General features: G+C 41.7%; 1 protein-coding gene across 1 annotated transcript in view; it reads left to right on the forward strand.

Moving 5' to 3' along the window:
• The window catches only part of rad18 (RAD18 E3 ubiquitin protein ligase), a gene marked incomplete at its 3' end in the record, with an annotated part of 93,597 nt that overhangs the window by 51,022 nt on the left and 19,279 nt on the right, over positions 1–23,296 (forward strand). The window contains exons 10-11 of the mRNA XM_084063446.1: positions 9,128–9,259; positions 10,953–11,052. Coding sequence (XP_083919572.1) covers positions 9,128–9,259; positions 10,953–11,052 — 232 coding nt within the window. The remainder of the gene's footprint in view (positions 1–9,127; positions 9,260–10,952; positions 11,053–23,296) is intronic.

A 23,296-nucleotide genomic window follows, 5' to 3' on the forward strand; every position in this document is an offset into this window, starting at 1 on the left:
TTTCATGTCAAGGACCCCCAAATTGACACTTATTAGCCCGTGGACCCCCATTTCAAAAGATATGCCAGGGACCCCCATAAGAGAAGATTTTTCACGGCTCTAGCAGTGATTCTCAACCATTTTAATTTCAAGGACCCCCAGTTTGACATGCATTAGGGCTACAGACCCCCATTTAATGACATTTCTATCACTTGGACCACAATTTAATATTGTAAAATCAATGTCAATTTAACTCTGAGAATGTACAAATGGAACCAAATGGACCCGTTAGGGTCCATTTGGTTCCATTTGTACACTCTTAGAGTTACAGACCCATAAGGGTCCATTTGGTGCCTAATCTATCATTTAGCTGGGGACCCCCTGGAACTCCCTCAAGGACCCCTGGGGGTCCCCAGACCCCACTTTGAGAACCAATGTCCTAGAGAATATATTGGCATCTTTCAGCCGGTAATCAAATTATTGTCTCAGGAATGCAACAAAAACAAAAAAATAAACATGAATTCAATGGGGCGTGTAATGAACTACTCCTTTAACATGAGATGAGCTTTCCACAGAAAGTGGACCTTCTTTTTATAGCACAAGATGTCTTTAACCAAACCAGACTTTGACCAGACACAGGTATTACACAATCAACCATTGTAGTTTGGTACTTTTCTTCTACCTTGTTCAGTGATCATTCATTTGAAGAATCTCTGAACCTCAGCTAATTCGATGTGCTCACAGGGATTAGAGAGAACCCATATGATGGAGCTGACAAGCTAACATCTGTCGGTATGGTAACCGGAACGCTCGCCCCCCAAAACACACTCGCCCCCATTTTCTTCGTGGACTGCTCGCCCCCCCCCCGGCAGTTCTTGTATTCGTTTTACTGAGGTTAAGGTTAGGAATAAGTTCAGGGCTAGTCATAGTTTTACGAAGGTTTAAGTTTAGGAATAAAGTTTTGCTCAGGAGGTAGAGCGAGCGGCAGTCCGGAAATCGTAAGGCTCCTCCTGGTTCGATCCCCGGCTCGTCCAGGCTTCTTGTCGAGTTGTCACTGAGCAAGACACTGAACGAGCTAATTGCTCCTGTGCGCTCTGATGGAGCGGAATGCTGCTCCTAATAGGATAGGTCAAAATTAGCCCATTAAGACCAGGAACGCATCTGTGTCATTTTAAGATTTCTTAGGCTATTTTTTGAAGTGGTGTGTGTGGGTGTGTGTTCGTTCGTGTGTGTGTGTGTGTGCGTGTGTGTGTGTGCGTGCGTGAGAGAAAGCGGGGAAAAAATTACTCCTGGGGGTCCCTGGAACAACTTATTTTGAGATGGGGGTCCACGGCCAAATACATATAATTTCGGGGGTCCTTGACACAGAAAAAGTTACGTTTTTTCAAAAAACTGTTAGGATTTAGAAGACATTTGTAGAATCCCCCAGAAGCAAAGATTTGAGTTGCAAATGTTCGCTTTAAAGAAAATATATATATTCAAAGATTTGCACACATTTTCAAAATATATATTTTTTTGCAGATCTACAAGCTCGTAGCGCGGCACTCGGTGCTGCGCTATGAGCTTGTAGATCTGTAATTTTTTAATAGCCAAAGAAATCCCGGTCTTAATGGGTTAGAGAAGCAATTTCCCTTCCAAGGAACACAATTTCCCCCCTTTTCTTCGATACAATCCAGCAGAGAAGACTGCGTCGGTTTTCTGCCTCCGTTTTTCCACATTATCAGGATCACAGGTCATCTTGCTCTATAACATTTTGTAGATGTGCAGGTCAAAACTAGGCTTGCTTTAATCCAGCTGCTCATCTTGATTTGTTCCCACCTGCGTCAAGACAGTTTAATTACAAATCTGTGTTCTGACAAGCAGACTTCAACATGAGACCAGAGTTGGCTAAGAATATGTTACAAGTTAAAAAAATATTTTGAACTCCATCTTAAGCCTGTATATAATTGGTTTTGTGTGAGTAATGTAATCTGTGTATGTAAGGATAACCACATTATTTCACACAAGTGAATATTAACTTGTATTTTCTTAACATAGCAGCTACATGACCTGTTTGAATTGGCTTTTCATTTGACTTTTTGTGGGTAGGTCAAACATGAATATTTGAAGTTTTTCAGAAAACTTAGTTCAGGATTTAGGAGGCGTTTTTAGAATCGGCATCAGGTCTAAATGGGTTAAATACAAATCTGTTTTTGACAGGCAGACTTCAATATAATAACCAGAGTTGGCTAAGAATATGTTACAAAGTAAAGCAATATTTTTTTATCAGCGCAGGTCTCATTTTGAATTCCGTCCTGAGCCTGTATATAATTGGTTTTGTGTGAGTAATATAATCTGTGTATGTAAGGATAACCACATTATTTCACTAAGTGAATATTAACTTGTATTATCTTAATCCATTAAGACCGGGATAATCATCTGTGTCATTTTTAGATTTGAGCTAAGAAGAATTATTTTTAACTTTGGCTATTCAAAAATAGCAGATATACAAGCTCATAGCGCGGCACCGAGTGCCGCGCTATGAGCTTGTAGATCTGCTATTTTTGAGAAATCGTGAAAATTTGTGCAAATCTGTGGATATGTATTTTTTTTTCAAGCGAACATTGAAATCTCGCTCAAATCTTTGCTTCTGGGGGTCCCTGGAACAACATATTTTGAGATGGGGGGTCCTTGGCCAAATACATTAAAAATGTGCGGTCCTTGACATGAAAAAGTTTGAGAACCACTGACATAGTAACAGATTTTTTTTTCAAAAAAACAGGCCTCAGGTCTTAATGGTTTAACATAGCAGCTACATGACCTGTTTGAATTGGCTTTTAATTTGACTTTTTGTGGGTAGGTCAAACCGACCGCCCCCCGCCCCCCCCTCCCCCCATTTTCAACGCCGCTGCGTTCTAGCAAAGTGTAGGGAAGGCTGAAAAAGGGCAGTGACTCACTGGAGGTGAGCTCTATTTATAGCCTCAGCGCTGTGACGACTGCTTGGCTTTATCAGTGGAGGTTGTGGATGACGCACTGCCGTGTGTGTGTGTGTGTGTGTGTGTGTGTGTGTGTGTGTGTGTGTGTGTGTGCGCGCACATGCGCACGCTCGCAGGCACGCACGCTCGCACAACAGGTGGTTACAGCTTTATCTTGATGTGAGGAACAGATTATTTTTTGTTGTAGCAGAATCCGTTGTCCACTGCTGCCGTTTGTTAACCCGTTCAATCCAGGAAACGCATCTGTGTAATTTTAGATTTCTTTGGCTATTAGCAGCATCTACAAGCTCATAGCGCAAGTGCCGTGCTATGAGCTTGTAGATCTGCTATTTAACAAAAAAAATCTGAACATTTTTGCAAATCTTTGAATATATATATATTTTTAAAGTGAATATTTGTAACTCAAATCTTTGCTTCCTATCTCAAAAAACATTTTGAGATGGGGGTCCGCGGCCAAATACGTATCTAAAAATGTTTTCTAAATCCTAACAGTATGTTGCTATATCAGTGGGGCTCCAACTTTTCCATGTCAAGGACCACCAAAATGATATTTATTTGGCGCCATTTGTTAGACCCCATCTCAAAATATGTTGTTCCAGGGACCCCCCAGAAGCACAGATCGGAGTTGCAAATATTTGCTTTAAGACATGGCCTATATATATATATATATATTCAAAGATTTGCACACATTTTTCACGATTTTAGTGCCGCGCTACGAGCTTGTAGATCTGCTATTTTTTGAAAGGCCAAAGAAATCTTAAAATGACACGGATGCGTTCCCGGTCTTGATGGATTAATGTGCTGTCAGTGATTTTTTTGTGTGTGTGTGTGTGTGGCAAGGACATTCTCTCCTCACGAGTCAGACGAGACGAGTTAATCATGCCATGACAGACGTATGGTCACCCTCTGGTATTGAGGACAATTTCACCATCGGGTGTCACTGTCTCACATTATTGCTAAAGTACAATCAATCAATCAGTATTGTGTAAGCATGAGTATGCCAGCTGTCAAATATATCATCATCTCCGCCAGACCAATGGGCCCTGGAGGTGGAGATTATGTTTTCACGTGTGTGTGTGTGTGTGTGTGTGTGTGTGTGTGTGTGTGTGTGTGTGTGTGTGTGTGTGTGTGTGTGTGTGTGTGTGTGTGTGTGTGTGTGTGTGTGTGTGTGTGTGTGGCTAATCTTGGACACCCCTGGACTCGGCTTCAGTCCAGGGGGGCTAAGGAATAACCATGGTGCCGCTATAACAGGCTGCGTTATGTTTTGGCTTATACTGTATAACCCTTGAGCTGTAGGTTACAATCAAAATTGTTCCCCCTAAGCATGAGCTAAGTTCGGGGCTCTCCCCAGGCTGGCAGAGGGAGAGTAGCGCCCAGGATTACAAATTTAGGCATTGGAACTGGGTGAAAAAATAGGATTACAAAATTGTGGGATATAAAAATACATTATTTTTTTCTTTTTTGCAATTTCTTCAAAACACAGTTTTTACTTCTACAGATTTTGCCATGCAAATTGCCATGCCATTTGCTATGATTGCCTTCCATCGTTTGCAGGAGGGGGCCATTTTACAAAAAAGCAAAAATGATACATTATATGGATGTGACGAACATAATGATTATATTTGCTGGCAAAAATGCCAGCAAATATAATCATGCAAGTTCCTGAACAGCACTGAGTATGGGTCTTCTCGGATCAACGCCGGTATTACACACAATGATTTACAGACCTGGGACCCGTGGTGGTTGAATCTGAACCGATTTGAGTGTGTTGCTCAGGGGAGCTTCCACACATACTGTACACTGGGTGAACCGAGGGTCAAAATGGAGTCTTTCCGATTCTCAGACGGCCTCTCTCAAGGTTCAAGGTTGTACTTTATAGTTACATCTTCACAGCAGCCATATTATGAAGACATTCACAGGTGTTACCAATGATACTAATGAAGGCTCTGTTCCATTCTGGTCAAACAGAGTCAGGGTGCTGATATTGTGCATGTTGGCCCACTGGAAACACAAATGGCCCCTTACAGGTGTGTAACTCTGAGAGTGTACAAATGGAACCAAATGGACCCGTAAGGGTCCATTTGGTTCCATTTGTACACTCTCAGAGTTATGGGGGTCGTGTACACTAAATGGAACAGAGCCTTCATTAGTATCATTGGTAACACCTGGGAAGGAAGTGATAATATGGCTGCTGTGCATAGAGGCGTTATTATGATTCCCACACCGCGTTGTGGCAAACCCGCTGAGCGGGCGCTGTGATTGGTCAGTAGTCGCTGTGATTGACAGTTCTCGTTTTTGCTACTATGCCTATACCTAACCTTAACCCTAACCCTAACCTCAGTAAAACTATGCCTAAACCTAACCCTAACCCTAACCCTAACCTCAGTAAGACTATGCCTAAACCTAACCCTAACCCTAACCCTAACCTCAGTAAAACTATGCCTGCCGGGGAGCCAATCAGACACGTAAGGCGGGTCTAAATCCAGGACGCGGCGTGGGATTCATAATAACGCTGCATAGAGCCTTCTATTGGCTTCCTCTTCGTCCATGATTCATGAATTACCTATTTGGTTCTATGGAGCCTCCCTCGTTTACATAAATACTCCAGCTCAAAATCAACTCCCCCCCCCCCCCCCCCCCCCCGCCTATTTTTAGCCACCTGTCGGTTCAAGGTCAACCAGGAACCTGCTGTTGCTAGGTAAACATTGGAGAGGGGAGCACACACACACACACACCGTTGTTAGACTATGGCCTTTAGTTTGACTGAGGAAACGCTTATCGGCGGTGCCATTCATGAGTTTGTAACTTTGACATAACTGTGCATTCTGTACAGCTGGTGTTAAAAGACTAAATCATGGGGCGCCCGTTGGCCCAGCGGTACAGGCGCATACCACACAGTCTGGTAATCCAGTCTGACAGTGTGTCGCGGGTTCGACTCCCGATCCCGACGGCCTTTGCCTTACTAGCACTGAAAGCAGAGACGTGCTGCAGCCAATGAGAGCACGGGACAGGTGGATGCGGGTGCTTGTTTGATTGTGTAAAGTTATTTTTTTAAATCTATATTTCCACTGAGGTTTCTTGACTTTGGCAGTCACATGATGATCACGAATGACTCATTTGAAAAAGTATTTTTAATTAAAGAAAAATAAAGAGGTTGGGAGGGATGACATTCCCATATATTTTTCAGCATTGTGCCATGAATCTATGGTCTGTGTTTCTTACCAGTGTTGAGCGTTCAAGATACTACAATTTACAATTTAGGCATTTAGCAGACACTTAACCCATTGAGACCTGAAGCCGATTCTACATGTCTCCTATATCTCAACAGTTTTCTGAAAAACGTATGTTTCTATATCAGTGGTGCTCAATCTGTTTCATGTCAAGGACCCCCAAAATGATATGTATTTGGCCGCAGACCCCCATCAAAATATTTTGTTCCAGGGACCCCCCAGAAGCAAAGATTTGAGTTAAAAATGTTTGCTTTAAAAATATATATATTCAGAAGATTTGCACACATTTTCACGATTTTTCAAAAATAGCAAATATACAAGCTCATAGCGCGGCACTCGGTGCCGCGCTATGAGCTTGTAGATCTGATATTTTTGAATAGCCCAAAGTGTAAAATAATGCTTTTTTAGCTCAAATCTAAAAATGACAAAGTTCCAGGTCTTAATGGGTTAATCCAGAGCGATTTACAGTAAGCAAGGACATAAGATAATAATACATCAATAATACATCAAATGCATAGAAATAGTAATAAAATAATAAAGTAATACATAAGTAAATCAATAATCTAATGATAGCTAATCCATGCGTAAAACCAAGAACCCATCATCAGCCTGTACATTGAAACTATACTGTAGTATATACACACTAGGATGACGGGTCAACAATGACCTGGTATCTGTCTACATAACATGCTATCCAAGTTGCATTTTAACCTTTTGCATCAGCCTGCGAGGTCGTCAAGGCTTAAGTGAAAATGTATCTAAACCAGGGGTCTTCAACCTTTTCAGGCCAAGGACCCCTTGGCCGAGAGAGAGAGATAAAGCAGGGACCCCCACAATATATTGTATAAAATATTTCTTTTTTCATAGATTTCATCGGCAGCTTCATAGACTTGTTTCACAGCTCTATCATGTTGGATTCATGTTAATGTGTATTTCCAGACATTTAACCATGCTCTAAAAACAATACTTAGTAAACCTGACCTTCCACTCTGTACTTTCTGTACTTTCACTCTTTTTTCCCCCTATAACGAACCACTTTGCCGAAAATAGCAGATCTACAAGCGCACAACGCCTCGCAGCGCGAGGCGTTGTGTGCTTGTAGATCTGCTATTTTTGGCTAAAGTTCTCCTCAGAATAGGGATGCTTGGTTGAAGTGGTTAATGTAAAAATCACAAAGATTTGGCGGACCCCCTGTAGTAACTCTGAGGACCCCCTAGGGGTCCCGGACCCCCTGTTGAAGATCCCTGATCTAATCTATCCGGGGATTATTACCACCTTTTTGCCTGCGTTTTTATCCACGCTCTGCTCATCCATGTCGGGTAGTAAAAGGAACATTTCTAGACACTTCTATAATACATGCATGCTGCTCCGCTGTGTGGGATGAAAATCTGTCACCTGGAAAACCAAGAACGGAAAGATAATTTCCCTAATCTTTCCTGGTCTTTGTGTGCAGCTGAACCCATCTCTTTTTCTAGGCAGCATGTGATATTTTAACAACCGCAGAGGTCTTCCCATTAACCTTTTTTTGCGTGTAGACTTGTGACACCCTGTGCTGCACTACTGACTGATAATTGTTTCTAGTTACAATGTAACACACTCAGTGATTTAGGACCACATCAAACATGGCATTTGCCTCCCATATGACGCCATCATATTTTCCATATTTTTTTCGATATTTACTGTCACTTCTCTAGCGCGCGTGCGTGTCCACCTCCATCACATACATGCTTAACCCATTAAGGCCTGAAACTGACTATATAAATGTCTTCTAAATCCTAACAGTTTTGTGAAGATACCTATGTTTCTGTATCAGTGGTGCTCAAACTTTTTCATGTCAAGGACCCCCCAAAATGATATGTATTTGGCAGCGGACCCCCATCTCAAAACATTGTGTTCCAGGGACCCCCCAGAAGCACAGATTTGAGTTACAAATGTTCGCTTTAAGAATTTATATATTTTCAAAGATTTGCACAAATGTTAACGATTTTTCCAAAATAGCAGATCTACAAGCTCATAGCGCGGCACTCAGCTAAAATGACACAGATGCGTTCCCGGTCTTCATGGGTTAATACAGGATGTGATCAGATTTTCAGTAACATAGCCCTGGAAAAATAAGGAACAAGGTTTTGTGAATTTCATTAAACATTTGTTTCCATTCTTCATCTGTTATTTGTGTTCCCAACTCTTCCACCCATTGTATCTTTATACTACCGATGTGTTGTTTATTCTTTCCCTTTATACACATTTTGCAATATGTATGATCTGGTAATGCCATCCATCCACAGTGTTTCAATGGGTTTTAGGTAAAAGTTCACTTTTCACTTTGTTGTTTGTCTTCCCGTATGCATTTCCCGAGGGTGTTATCCCATTTCTTTTTAATTACATGGGTGATATACAGTTGGACGTTTTGGGGGAAAATAAGTGTCGTCATCATAATGTATGCCAACGCTCTAGAGCAGTGGTTCTCACAAACTTTTTCATGTCAAGGACCCCCAAAATGATGCATTTGGCCGCGGACCCCCGTGTCAAAATATGTTTTCCAGGGACCCTCCAATAGCAAAGATTTGAGTTACAAATGTTCGCTTTAAAAAATATTATATTCAAAGATTTGCACAAATTTTCACAATTTTTCAAAAAATAGCAGATCTACAAGCTCATACCGCGGCACTCTGTGTCGCGTTATGAGCTTGTATATCTGCTGTTTTTCAATAGCCAAAGTGTAAAAGGTTAAAGTGGTTAAAATTATTGTGATGCTATATTAACACATTTTGCTGGGGACCCCCTGGAACCCCCTCAAAGACCCCTGGGGGTCCCCGGAACCCACTTTGAGAACCAATGCTCTAGAGTTTCTTATATTGCAGGGGTTGTCCCCTCTCTGTTCTTGTTAAACAACAGGATGTATCTTATTGTGCTTTATAGAGACTTCCCTCATTTGTCTTGCAGGGAAGAAACACGACACCGAATTCTCTCGCCTGATCTACCAGGTCCAAATGGGCATGGAGAGGAAGAGATGCGCTCAGATCAAACAGGAAGACCAGGAGGAAGGGGAGGAGGCCCAAGAAGCACAGACTGCAGGTACCATGGGGAATATAAAACATCCTCGTGTTCTCCAGCTAACTGTATGGCTGACTTTCCTGCCTTGTCCAGCACTTCTCACAGTCATTGCTGCGGAGTGCAAGCAACTAGAGTTCTCAAATTCTTCCCCTGACCCGACGTCTTCGGGCCGGGTCCAAAATCTAGGCTAATTACATAGATAATTAGCATAGACTTTCAATATGTTTTGGCCATTATCTCTGGAACGGAAGGTCCAATCTGCTCAGTTCAAAGCATGTTGGATGAGTGACTTTGAGGACATTAAGCGCACAATGACACCTTTTCGGGGGTTTTCGGGCCTCTGGCCGGTCCCGTAGGGCCCAGTTAGGGCCGGGCCTTAATTTCTCAGGCCCCTTGAGAACTCTACAAGCAACCCCCCCAAAAAAACGTAGGTGCCCATTTGCACCATGAACAGCGACGCTCTCACAAAACACACACAATCCAAGTTTTAAACCATGAGGAATTGCTGGGCTGTTGTTCGATTCAGAGATGGAAGGCTTTGGATTTTTTATGAGACGGACAATAACAATATATTATTCTTCCTGTCTGTCAGCCTCTCTCTCTATGGTTTAGGCAGCGGATCTTGGTATAATAATTCCTTCCATTACAATTGGGCCTTTTGCGCCGCTTATGGTGATTGGGGGATTTTGTCTCTCATTGCTTCCCGCTGAAGTATTGAAGATACACCATTTCCAGTGGTGTGAAGTAACTAAGTACATTTACTCTGTACTTACTTTTTACTTTACTGGAGTGTTTCTAATTTTCAATACTTCCACTACATCTCAGAGTCAAATACATTCTTTTTACTCCACTACAATTATTTGAAAACTTTAGTTACTAGATCATGTATACTGTACAAAATATACATTAACCAGATGTACACTTAGGCTATTTGCAAATTGCCGATCTACAAGCTGCGTTGTGAGCTTGTAGATCTGCTATTTTCAAAGCATCTATCTATCTATATATACATTTCTAAACCCAAAACCCCCCAAAAAAACCTGCCACTGTGTGGGACTAAACACAAAAACAACATATCAATGTCACTAACAAGACACGCCACAACGTGCAGAATTACTACGCGCAGTCTGTAGGCCACTTCATACTGCTCAGCACACATCTGCCCCCTCGCAGCATAATTAATTGCGGCCAACACAAACTCACAACATTACAGTCGGCCATGTTGTTCCTTAGCGTCATCGCCGACCACCGCCCAACGAGACCCAAGTGAGGTCAGACAACACACTCCATATTTGGGCATAGCTCCATTGGGAACATCTCCTATTATGGCTTTATATAACCGCCCAACGAGACCCAAGTGAGGTCAGACAACACACTCCATATTTGGGCATAGCTCCATTGGGAACATCTCCTATTATGGCTTTATATATTATAGAGACCAACAAACACAAAGCACCGCGCAGCGGCTAGGGGGGAGGGGCGCGCAGCGCCCCGACCCTCTAGTTTTTATACAATTGAAAACTTGTGGAATGGGACATTCTGCATAATGAGTACTAAGTATATTTTAATGCAAATGCCTTTGTGCTCTCACTCAAGTACTCTTTATATACCAGACATTTCCTTGTAACAGAGTATTTCTACATTGTGGTATTGGTACTTTTAGTACAAAATGTGAGTATACTTCTTACACCACTGATTATTTCTCTTCCTTTAGTGCAAGCTGCAGAGCTGAAGGACTGCGCCGACGTACAGGACCGCTTATTCCTGCCGTCTGATGAGACTGGAGGAGACAGTGACGCCGCCTCCATCAGCAGGTAGGACCTGGTTATCCATTATCCAATCAAGAGTAATAAAACTACTTTGTGTTGCCTTTATATCATTTTGTCAAATTATGTGTCAAAGTTAATATCCAGGCACCACTGAGGGGGGGTGATATGCTCTGTGAAATCTGTACTATAATGCTGAGAAATGGACACTGAATAGAAATCAGAAAGATACTTAGAATGCCCAGGTTTCTTTATTGTCACATGAACTATACTATACAGCGTCGGCAACATTCCGGCCGTGCAATTCTTGTACTCTGAGCTTACCCGTCGCCCTGTGCAAAGGAGTTAGTATCTAGACCTGGCCAGATGTTTACTGAAAGCTTAATTCATACTGCGCTTCAATTAAACGAAAGTTATTTGATATCATGATTCACTGGTATATTTTTCACAACAGCCATGCCACATGCGATGCGAGAGTGCAGTCTAGCAATTCAGGAGACCCGAGTTGGTGTTTGCTAGACCGTCTAGCCAACACCAACTCGGGTCTCCTAAATCGATGGCCTCCACACCCTCCTATCAGGGTCTTGAGCTCTACAGTGTTGTTAGCTAAGCTGTCGCGCAGCAGTGCATCTACGTAGGTGGTGCGCTTCTTGCCTTTCCTGGCTGTGCCCTGGGTTGGCTCCCATAGTGTCAGTTTGCTTGCCACTAGTTCCGGGTGCCTGACGCAGTGAGTGCCCAGCCAGCCTCATCCTTCTCTCTCTGACTTTGTCTGTGACCCGTGGTGGTACAGTAGGTCCCCGTAGAGGACCACATTTCTGATGTGGTCCGTCCATGTGACACCTATTGCCATGCCACATAAATGTGTTCATTAGCACATGCATTCCATGGGGCTGAACCACACATGGACAAATGACATCATCAACATGCGACGGACATTGTCTGTCCCCCTGAGTAAAGGATGAACTATTTCTAAAATAAATAAAATATTGAAGTTTTTTAGTGTTTTTTATTTTAGTTATAGAGGGCAATTATTATCCTATTATAAATATATAATAATAAATATATAATTATATATATATATATAACCCTCAGTTTCACCCTCCTTAATTTCAGAATGAGTCTGCAATAGACCATTTAGCCATATGCTGGCGAGTTTGGAGAGCCATCTGTAGAAGCTTACTGTAAGCAAAAACAGACATTGTAGCAATAAACAATACTTTATAAACATTTATTTTGTGTCGCTTACACATGCCCTTCCTGTCTCCATCAAAGACCTCCTGTCCTGCTGCAATGTATTGGGTGCTGTTCATTCCCCTGTCTATCATCTTGCATTGACATTTTTATTGCTTTGTTGTGGGAAGGCACAGGCCACTGAGGCCAGGGCAAGGGGTTTCACATTTTAGGCACATGTTGTGCAGCAATGAAGAGACGACGTGAGCTTACTTTAACCCATTAAGACCTGAAACTTTGTCATTTTTAGATTTGAGTTAAAAAAGCATTATTTTACACTTTGGGCTATTCAAAAATAGCAGATATACAAGCTCGTAGCGCGGCACCGAGTGCCGCGCTATGAGCTTGTAGATCTGCTATTTTTGAAAATTTGTGAAAACGCGTGCAAATCTTTGAAAATAAATATTTTTAAAGCGAACATTTTTAACTCAAATCGTTGCCTCTGGGGGGGTCCCTGGAACAACATATTTTGATGGGGGTCCGCGGCCAAACACATATCATTTTGGGGGTCCTTGACATGAAAAAGATTGAGCACCACTGATATAGAAACATACGTTTTTCAGAAAACTGTTGAGATTTAGGAGACATGTAGAATCGGCTTCAGGTCTCAATGGGTTAAATGCTGACACCTAAGTCTTCCATATGGCAAGAGCACTTTGAAACAGGAGAGTTGTCTGGATCATGTATAATACACAGAGGAACTTTGTTTTAATCCCAGCGATTATCCTCAGTGGGAGTATTTACGTCTCGCTTTCATAACACGCAGTATGGACCTTGGACAGAGTTCTGTTCGTTTACGGCAGGTTGTTTTTGTTGGAACATTTGAATATGGCATACGTCCAGAAGAATAATTAATCTGCACAGAATTTATTCTGGATGGGGTGGGTGATGGGCTGAGAATTAGTACATCCTCATGAGAGACACACATGCACCAACAAGACTATGAATTTGAAGCTTAGAATAAACAGTCACACAGCTGTAGAAGTTGTGAAGTAAACCTACATGTATGCTAACTACTGTATGTGGCAAGTCAAGTAAATGTATTTATGAAACGTGTTTAAATACCCTGATGAAGACATAATATGTCAAAACGTTGGTAACTTATAAATGAAAAAGTTTATTGCATCGTGGCTGCGAGTCTGTGCGACCTCTCCTTTCCCCGTTTTTGAAGCGTGTTTAAAAACAACAAATGTTGACCAAATGACTACACAATGAAGACGAGTCAAGACAAGTCAAACCAGTAAAAAAGTGTATAAAATAAAAACTATAGTTTGCATTGCACAAAAACACAACATATGAGATTAAAATGTGTTGATTACTAGCTGAATTGAGCTGATTAAAACTCTTGGTTGTGAAAAAACATACCTCGAAAGCTACTGCCTAGAGCAGGAATGGGCAACTTTCATTCCAGAGGGCCACGTTGCATACTGTCGGGCCGAAACCTCTTATCTCTGTATTTTAATCTTTTTTGGTAAATTATCGCCTTTCTATGTCACACAAAAGTAGCAAAAATAGCAGATCTACAAGCTCAGAACGCGTCACAGTGCGACGTGTTCTCAGCTTGTAGATCTGCTATTTTTGCTATTTTTGAATTGGAATCCTGACTATTATTTTTTTGCCAATTTTTTAATTGGAATCCTGAAAAGTAACATTTTTATTTCATTTCAAATGCATTTAGTTATACTTATGTTAACTTCATGCATTTAAATACATTGGACAAAAAAAGGCATTTGGATTTTAATGCTAGTCATTAAGCTGCTAAAATAGACTGAAGTAATTAAAGCGGGTCCTGTTTTCATGTTTGGAATTGTAACCGCTGAAATCAATAATATATCAGTATTGCGGTATTAACCTGTGGGCCGCATTAAGTGAAGGTGGGGGCCGCATGGCATGTGGCCCCCTTGGCCGCCAGTTGCCCATGTATGGCCTAGACAGATTGTCATGAAACTTTTAATGCGCTCAGCAACCACACTGATGTAAGTGACCCTATGCCCTTTACTCGACGTGCCACCCTTAGGCCAAACTTTCCTCTTCTAACCCATTGAGACCTGGAACGCATCTGTGTCACTTTAGATTTCTTTGGCTATTCAAAAATAGCAGATATACAAGCTCATAGCGCGGCACCGAGTGCCGCGCTATGAGCTTGTAGATCTGCTATTTTTGAAAAATCTTGAAATGATTTTTTTCATTTTCTTTTTTCAAAAAACTTAGGATTTAGATTTTTAGATTTTTCAAAAATAGCAGATCTACAAGCTCATAGCGCTGAACTTGTTGATCTGCTATTTTTGAAAAATCTTGAACTTTTTTTTTTGTTTTTCAAAAAAATGTAGGATTTAGAAAACTTTTTTAAGAATGGCCTCAGGTCTTAAAGGGCTAAACAAGTTATCTCGAAATCTAGCAGATTGCCATGAAACTTTGTGAGTGCACGACTGCACCCTCTGCTCTCTGGAAGATGGACCCTCATTATTTGAGCGATCCCCATGACCTATCCTGTAGTGCCAGCCTCAGGCCAACATAATTACCTTCTCACCAGATATCTCACAATCTAATCGGAAGACTCCAGGACCCTATACTTATGTTGTGACCCTATTTCCTTTCCTCTAGCGCAGGGCTACTCAACTTAATCCTTAATCCTTTGCCACGCGGCCGAAGAAATTTGTCTGGAATTGAAAATATACTTGAGTAAATGCACAAAAGTATTGGTGTCAAAATGTACTTTTTAAAGTACCAAAAGTAGAAAGTACTCATTGTGCAGAATGTCCAGTTTCAAGTTTTCGAATGTATCAAATTTATAAAAAATCGTTTGAAAATAGCCGATCTACAAGCTCACAATGCGTCGCATCGTGACGCATTGTGAGCTTGTGATTGTTTTTGGCCTTATGTAGGCCTAGCAAAAGCATGACATTGCAATAATCTGTACAGGAAGAAACCAATGCATATAGAACAATCTCCAGACATTAAACAAGAGGAAACATTGTCGTAGAGCAGTGGTTCTCAACCAGTGGTCCTTGGGGGGGTACCAGGGGGTCCCCAGCGAAATCAGTTAACAACAATCATTTTAACCACTTAGCTTTGGCTATTCAAAAATAGCAGATATACAAGCTCATAGCGCGGCACCGAGTGCCGCGCTATGAGCTTGTAGATCTGCTATTTTTTTTTTATCTTGAAAATGTGTGCATATCTTTGAATATTTCTATATTTTTAAGCCAACATTTTTAACTGATATCTTTGCTTCTGGGGGTCCCTGGCACAAAACGTTTTTAGATGGGGGTCCGCGGCCAAATGTATATCAATTTAGGGGTCCTTGGCACGAAAAAGGTTGAAAACCACTGTCGTATAGCAATGGAAGCTGGAACTTCGAAGCTACCACCCACAACAGCATTTATTTTTTTAAATCAAATTTTAGGGCCGAATCACAAAGATGACACCAAGATGTTTTGCATCCCGAGAACGGCATATAAAACATACATAATGAAAAACAATATCAAACATTTGAATCACATTACAACGTCACAGATGCAAATAAGCATAGTGTTACATGTAACAGGTGCAGTCACTATGTAATGTGTCCTCGGGAAGCACCCTGAATGTCTCTATTGAGACCAATCGCACCAGTTTCAGAGAGTCCTGACGTTTTGTTCCATTTGTGTGGAGCATCATAAATGAAAGCAGTCTTTCTTTGTTCACTCCTTGTTTGATAACTGAAGCTCTGATGCAGTCAGAGGGACCCAATACGATAAGCTTACTCTTTTACTCTCATATAGCTGGAGGATGGTTTATTTTTGCTCTGCAGCACATGGTTAGAAATTAACTTTTTTTTCCTCCTAGGGCTCCCTCCCCCTAATTGTTTTTTTCTTTTTTCTGTCTTCCTTCCTTCCTCCTTTTTTTTTTTTTTTGCATTTCGGGGGCACTGAAATGTTCTGATGAAAACGGTTATTAACACCCTTATCATTTAAAATCATACAACTCAATGAATGACCTTGAAAACGGTTTGACTTCATTTCATTATTAAATTCACATCACTGCATCGCTGTTCTAGATTTCTTTTGATAGAAATGGTAATTTTCAAATTAGTCAGAAGTTATTAACAACTGCTGGGTCTAGGCTGGGCTTTTTAATTAGTGTGTGTGAACAACTACATGTTTAAAGCACGATGAGACGGAGCTATTGATGAGGTAGCAATTTAGTATGTTCAAAATACTGTGACCAACCATGCATCTTCTCTAAGAACGCATGAGGGAACTAAATTATATCCACGAAGTAGGTAGTAGCCTTCATATACTGCATGCAAGATTAGATTATGTCTATCGGATGAAAGAGAGTAAGAGACGTGTTCAGACTTATTGAGGAGAACAAAACATGATAAACTTGCAGGCCAGTACTTTCAACTGAACAACACATTTTATGTTAATAGTTGTTTTTTTCTTAATTGTTTACTTACTATTCATGTATGAGGTCCTTGATCCTCAGGCAAACAGGATTTGCCAAAATGCTTGCATTATTCCTGGAACAAGCTTAAAGTCCATCTGTGAGAAATTGTGCAGGCATGCAAGCTTAGCCCAGTAGTAGTTTGTCTAATCTCAGGCAGAGCATTGTGCATATTCTGCATTATTTCCAAATGTTAATTTGCAATCATGTTTTGCACTAGCAACCTTTAATTGTTTTAATCGTTAAAGATGCAGTGTCATCATTTGGGTACTGTTTCTGTTTTTCAATTGTCTAAGGACTTGATATTACTCCCCTAGACCAATGGTTCCCAATTATTTTGGGGGGTCCCCAGAGGATTAGCTTAATGTGCAACATTGTTTTCTCACTCAACAGTAAACAAACCAACATACAGTAAGTGTATACAGGGTATCTGCACATTTATAAAGTGACAATTTAAGGACTTTTAAGACTTTTTAATACCTATAAAATGAAGAAGAAAAAAGAATAAGTACGTCTACGTCAAAATTAACCAACACACTATACTATTGTCAAAAATGTGTCAATTATTACCTAAGAAAGACGCAAAAAATAACTGATCTACAAGCTCACAACGCCTTGCATTGCAAGCCGTTGTGAGCTTGTAGTTCGGCTATTTAATATTAATCTGTGGAACCGAGTCTAACTAAATGTAATGCCTCAACTCCTACAATTCCAAGTGGTTGTGAGGGTGAGGGGTCCCCAGTTCAAATATGATTATTTTAGGGGGTCCCCACTGAGTTCAAATATGATTATTTTAGGGGGTCCTCACTGAGTTCAAATATGATTATTTGGGGGGGTTGCAGGTTAAAAAGTTTGGAAACCCTTGCTTTAGACGATGAAAACGCCTTTCCTTGTGTTTGTAAAGCCCCAATAACGTTTGAAAGTCTGTATGTTACTACTCATTTGATAAGTTATACTATAAATTTGTTGGATTAGAAAAAAGACTCTGGCCCTATTTTCGCCGATGCCTTACTGCGAAATGCGAAAATAGGGTCCTATATCTCTCCTTTAACCCCTAGAACGCTGGGAGCCAAAAGAGAGCCATAGACAGCCAGGTCAAATCATAGTCTTAAAGTCGGTTCTCGCAGGAACAACCTCTATTCATAAAGTACAATATTTTACAACCATCGGTCTCTGAGATGAGAGGTTCTATGTGTGGTTTGGGACTGGTCAGTGTCTATAGGCCCCTTAAACTTTCCCCTGCATGACTCTGTGATTTATCTAGACTGTCATATATTGGCCCCAGTACCTCTCCATATATGGAATAAGCGGTGTGGTGTGGTGTGGTCCTACTCCTTCATAAAGTTCTTAATGACCCCTGTCACTTAACCCTTTAAGACCGGGAACTGTGTCATTTTTAGATTTGAGCTAAAAAGCCTTATTTTACACTTTGGGCTATTCAAAAATAGCAGATCTACAAGCTCGTAGCGCGGCACCGAGTGCCGCGCTACGAGCTTGTAGATCTGCTATTTTTGAAAAATCGTGAAAATATGTGCAAATCTTTGAATATATATATTTTTAAAGCGAACACTTTTAACTCAAATCTTTGCTTCTGGGGGGTCCCTGGAACAAAATATTTTGATGGGGGTCTGTGGCCAAATACATATAATTTTAGGGGTCCTTGACATGAAAAAGATTGAGCACCACTGATATAGAAACATAGGTTTTTCAGAAAACTGTTGGGATTTAGGAGACATGTAGAATCGGCTTCAGGTCTCAATGGGTTAAAAGACCTCAGCGTCTTCTCCTGGGTTTCTTTGCCACATCTTAGAGAATGTGATGATTGATGTACGAGGCCCATGGCTAGTGTACGTATAAGCTGACATGATTTGCCGGTTGTCTTCATGTGCACTACTTAATGCGTAAGGCCCTGTAAGGCTCATGTTACGGGGCATCTCTACAGGGGCACGCAGGAGTGTAAGGCTCATGTTACAGGGCATCTCTACAGGGGCACGCAGGAGTGTGGCCCAGTTTCTCCACTCCATCTTTCTCCAATTCTATCTCATCTCTTGTGTTTTCCTCCCATCGTTTTGACATCAACTTTAGGTCACAGAATAGTGAAGTTAATTAAAGGAATAGCTCACCCAAAACTTATCGGTTAGTCATCCCATGGAGACTTGAATTCATGTTTTTTTCTTTCTTTTTTTTTAAGCCAATAATTTGATGCCCGGCAGCGGTTCCGGTAGGAGACACAAAGAGTCTCCCTTGTGTCTCCTACCGGAACCGCTGCCTACCGGTCCCGCTGGTCATAAAATTACTTTCTTGTGAGGGTTGGGAGGGGGGGGTTTGTGTCTTGTGCGTTTGTTTTTTTTCACAGAAAATTTGAAGAGTTCTGTCATTGTTTATCCTCCTGTAAATTTCCTACTACATCTTAACATTTTAGCCACAGCAGCTTTCCTTCTTTTTGGCCGCAGCATCTCTTTTTTTGATCAGGCGTAGATGTGAGGGCCGCAAAGCGGCCTAAACCTCTAGTCCATTGGTTCTCAAAGTGGGGTCCGGGGACCCCCAGGGGTCCTTGAGGGAGTTCCAGTGGGTCCCCAGCTAAATGATGAATAGTTAGGAACCAAATGGACCCTTATGGGTCTGTAACTCTGAGAATGTACAAATGGAACCAAAAGGACCCTAACAGGGTCCATTTGGTTCCATTTGTACACTCTCAGAGTTAAATTAACATTGATTTTACTATATAAATTGGGGTCCCAGAGATAGAAATGCCATTAAATGGGGGTCCGTGGCCTATTGCTTGTCAAACTAGGGGTCCTTAAAATGGTTGAGAATCACTGCTAGAGCCGTAAAAATGCTCTCTTATGGGGGTCCCTGGCATATCTTTTCAAATGGGGGTCCACGGGCTAAAAAGGGTCAATTTGGGGGTCCTTGACAAGAAAAGGTTTGAGAACCACTGCTCTAGTCATCTCAAAGAAGAAGCTGCTGCTTAGGTGATTATGTCTGTTATGTGGTGTGTTTTCATTTAGATAAGAGTATTACTGGCCTGATAGCTATGGTTTATCAGATGGGCCTAAGTGTGCTCTGTAGTTAGCTCAGGTCAAAGACGGCAAACAGATAAGACAATTAAGATTTGAAAAGGTCTACAATAGTTGCAATAACTCCAGAAATGTTAAAGCACTCCGTTTTGATTTTAGAAAAGCCCTCACGTCTAAAGCCTAATCCCCTTTGTGGGGGGAGAAAAAAAATGAAGAAACAGCTTATGTTTTTGCAGGTCTCATGTGGTCCCTGTAAGATTTATGTTGACCTGACGGTCCAGTCAACTCTGCCAAGCTTATTTTTGCTTCCTGCAGCTTTAACCCATTATGACCGGGAGAAACATATGTGTCATTTTTTTCAGATTTGAGCTATAAAGCATTATTTTACACTTTAGCTATTAAAATGTGTGCAAATCTTTGAATATATATATATTTTTGTAACTCAAATATTTGCTTCTGGGGGTCCCTGGAACAAAATATTTTGAGATGGGGGTCCGCGGCCAAATACATATAATTTTGGGGGTCCTTTACATGAAAAAGTTTTGAGAACCACTGACATAGTAAGTAAAAAACAGTTAGGATTTAGAACAGGGGTCTTCAACAGGGGGTCCCCCTAGGGGGGTCCTCAGAGTTACTACAGGGGGTCCCCCAAATCTTTGTGTGATATGATTATTTGTTCTACAAGCTCACAACGCCTCGCGCTGCGAGGCGTTGTGAGCTTGTAGATCGGCTATTTTTGGCGAAGAGTTATAAGCTACAGTAGGTGTGTAGAGGGGAAAAATAGCAGCAAAAGTTTATCTGAAACACAATTTTATACAATATAGAGGGGGGTCCCTGCTTCATCTCTCTCTCAGCTAGGAGGTCCTTGGCCTGAAAACGTTGAAGCCCCCTGATTTAGAATACATTTTTGTAGAATCGGCCTCAGGTCTTAAAGGGTTAATTCTCAGAGTTCTCTTGTCACGCCAACCCTTTCTTTATGCAGTGTGCCGCCCTCTCTATGCAGTGGCATCACACGGGTTTGTGTCTGCGTGGCCGTGGCGTTTCTCCTGAAACACGCTTCATTAAGATGCAACCTGCGACTCTCTCCAGAGTCATAGCCTTTCTTCACCTCCAAGCTGCTTGTTATGGTTCTTGTGCTTTTCACTGTGTACTTAACTCATTAAGTCCGACCGGGAACGCATCTGTGTGTAACCACGTAAACCATTATTTTATATTTTGGCTATTCGTGAAAAAATCGTGAAAAATTAACATTTTAGCAAATCTTTGAATATATATTTTTTTAAAGCAAACATTTTTAACTCATTTTTAAAGCTTCTGGGGGGTCCCTGGAACAACATATTTTGAGATGGGGGGTCCGGGGCCAAATACATATCATTTTGGGGGCCCTTCACATGAAAACGTTTGACCGAGTGCCGCACTATGAGCTTGTAGATCTGCCTTTTTTTTTTTTAAATATGAAAATTTGTCCAAATCTTTTGGTATATCTAACTATATAAATGGCGAGCAACTTCCGCACCCTGGGTGCGACACCCCACAGCTCTGTTATCGAATAAACAACGCACCGCCAGACCACATGTCGGCAACTGACTCGCCACGGCGGCCGCGCTGAATTTACGCCTCGCGTAGGGGACATCTCACTGCTCACTACAGCTTTTCCACCGCGCAACATAATTAATTCTACTCACCAAATGTCGGACAAAACGGAAGGGGAGGCAGCTTCGTACCGTTTACCCTGCGCACGACCTCGTCACCACAACAGCTGCCAGCCGCTGCGGGGGTTTTTTCCTTTTTTTCAAAACTTTTTTTTTGGTCACCATTTTCTCCAGGCACCATTTCTGGTGTAACGTGCGGCAGCATGCGCTGGCTTGCGCCGCCATTGCACTCTGCCCATCTCCTCCACACCAACACACACGCAGCTCCTTTGCTTCAACCCCCCCCCCCCCCCCCCCCCCTTCTTACGTACCTCCTTTGTTCCACCCAGGCCGTTACTTTCACTTCACTCATGTCTCGATCACACTATGTCCGTCCTTCACGTGCCATGTTCATCCCAAACACAAAAACAAACAAGTCGGGTTGCCAAGTCGTTGGCATGCCAGGTTCTCTAAAAACAAGCGCCAGAAACAAGCAACCACCTTCATGAAAAAAAAAAATACACCGAAGGGGTCCGCCATGTTCCAGGGGGGTCCCCGCGCGGCCCAACACTCCACAGGGGGGCCGTCGACCAGCAGGGGTTTTTTTTTTTTTTTACTTTTCCACAGTTTTACTCCAGCAATTTGAGTACCCCAATATACACGCGGCCACGCTGGGCCCCGTGCGCGGCTGGGGTTGAGGGGGGCGTAGCCCCCCGAAACTCTAGTATTATATAACATTGTAACTCAAATCTTTGCTTCTGGGGATTCTACAAAAACAAATCTTCTAAATCCTAAGTTTTTTGAAAAATAGTTAATTTTCTATTGCTTTTATCAGTGGTTCTCATGTTTTGGACCCCCAAGGACCCCCAAAATGATATGTATTTTGACCCCCATCTCAAAATATGCTGTTCCAGGGACCCCCCCCAGAAGCAAAGATTTGAGTACAAAATGTTGGCTTAAAAACATATATATATATATATATTCAAAGATAGATATTTGCACAAATGTTCACGATTTAAAAAAAAATCACACCCTGTGTGAAGAGAGTGGTGCCTTTGATGAGCCCCGTATTGATGTTGTCATCAATGTTTGTTTATTGGACATACGGACGGACACACAGACAAAGTCAGATATAGGAGTGGTTGGCACCACTCAAAAATAGCAGATCTACAAGCTCATAGCGCGGCACTCGGTGCCGCGCTATGAGCTTGTATATCTGCTATTTTTTTAATAGCCCAAAGTATAAAATAATGGTTAAAGTGGTTACACAGATGCGTTCCCGGTTTTAAAGGGTTAAAGAGATGAGGCTCTGCAGTTACCCGGTCTAGAATGTGGCCGTCGCGCTGACCCCCAACCGCTGTTCACCGCATTGTGTGTTTATAATGCTTTCACACCTTGACACACAGTCTGTGGTATTGTGCAATGTTTTCTTTCACACCATCTTTTGAAATGTTTGTAATCATTTTTCAGCGTGAGGGTCACTTTTCTTCCCTTGTAAAACTCAAGGAATATAAACAGAACAGGCCAAGCTCATCCTCACAGCCTGGCACACGCAGCACAGCACAGCCTCTCACTGCTTAGCCTTAGCTTTAGCTTTCTGCACTTTGATCACACATTATTTACCCTGATTTACCCATTGACCAATCACTCATCCACATATCACATGCCTTCTCGACAGGATTGTGTTCATTTAACCCATTAAGACCTGGAACTGTGTCATTTTTAGATTTGAGCTACAAGCTCGTAGCGCGGCACCGAGTGCCGCGCTACGAGCTTGTAGATCTGCTATTTTTGAAAAATAGTGAAAATGTGTGCAAATCTTTGAATATATATATATTTAAAGCGAACATTTTTAACTCAAATCGTTGCTTCTGGGGGTTCCCTGGAACAAGATATTTTGATGGGGGTCCGCGGCCAAATACATATAATCCTTGACATGAACAAGATTCAGCACCACTGATATAGAAACGTACGTTTTTCAGA

Source organism: Gymnoscopelus microlampas (genome assembly GCF_963454915.1).
Source record: "Gymnoscopelus microlampas genome assembly, chromosome: 7".
Classification (NCBI taxonomy): Eukaryota; Metazoa; Chordata; class Actinopteri; order Myctophiformes; family Myctophidae; genus Gymnoscopelus; species Gymnoscopelus microlampas.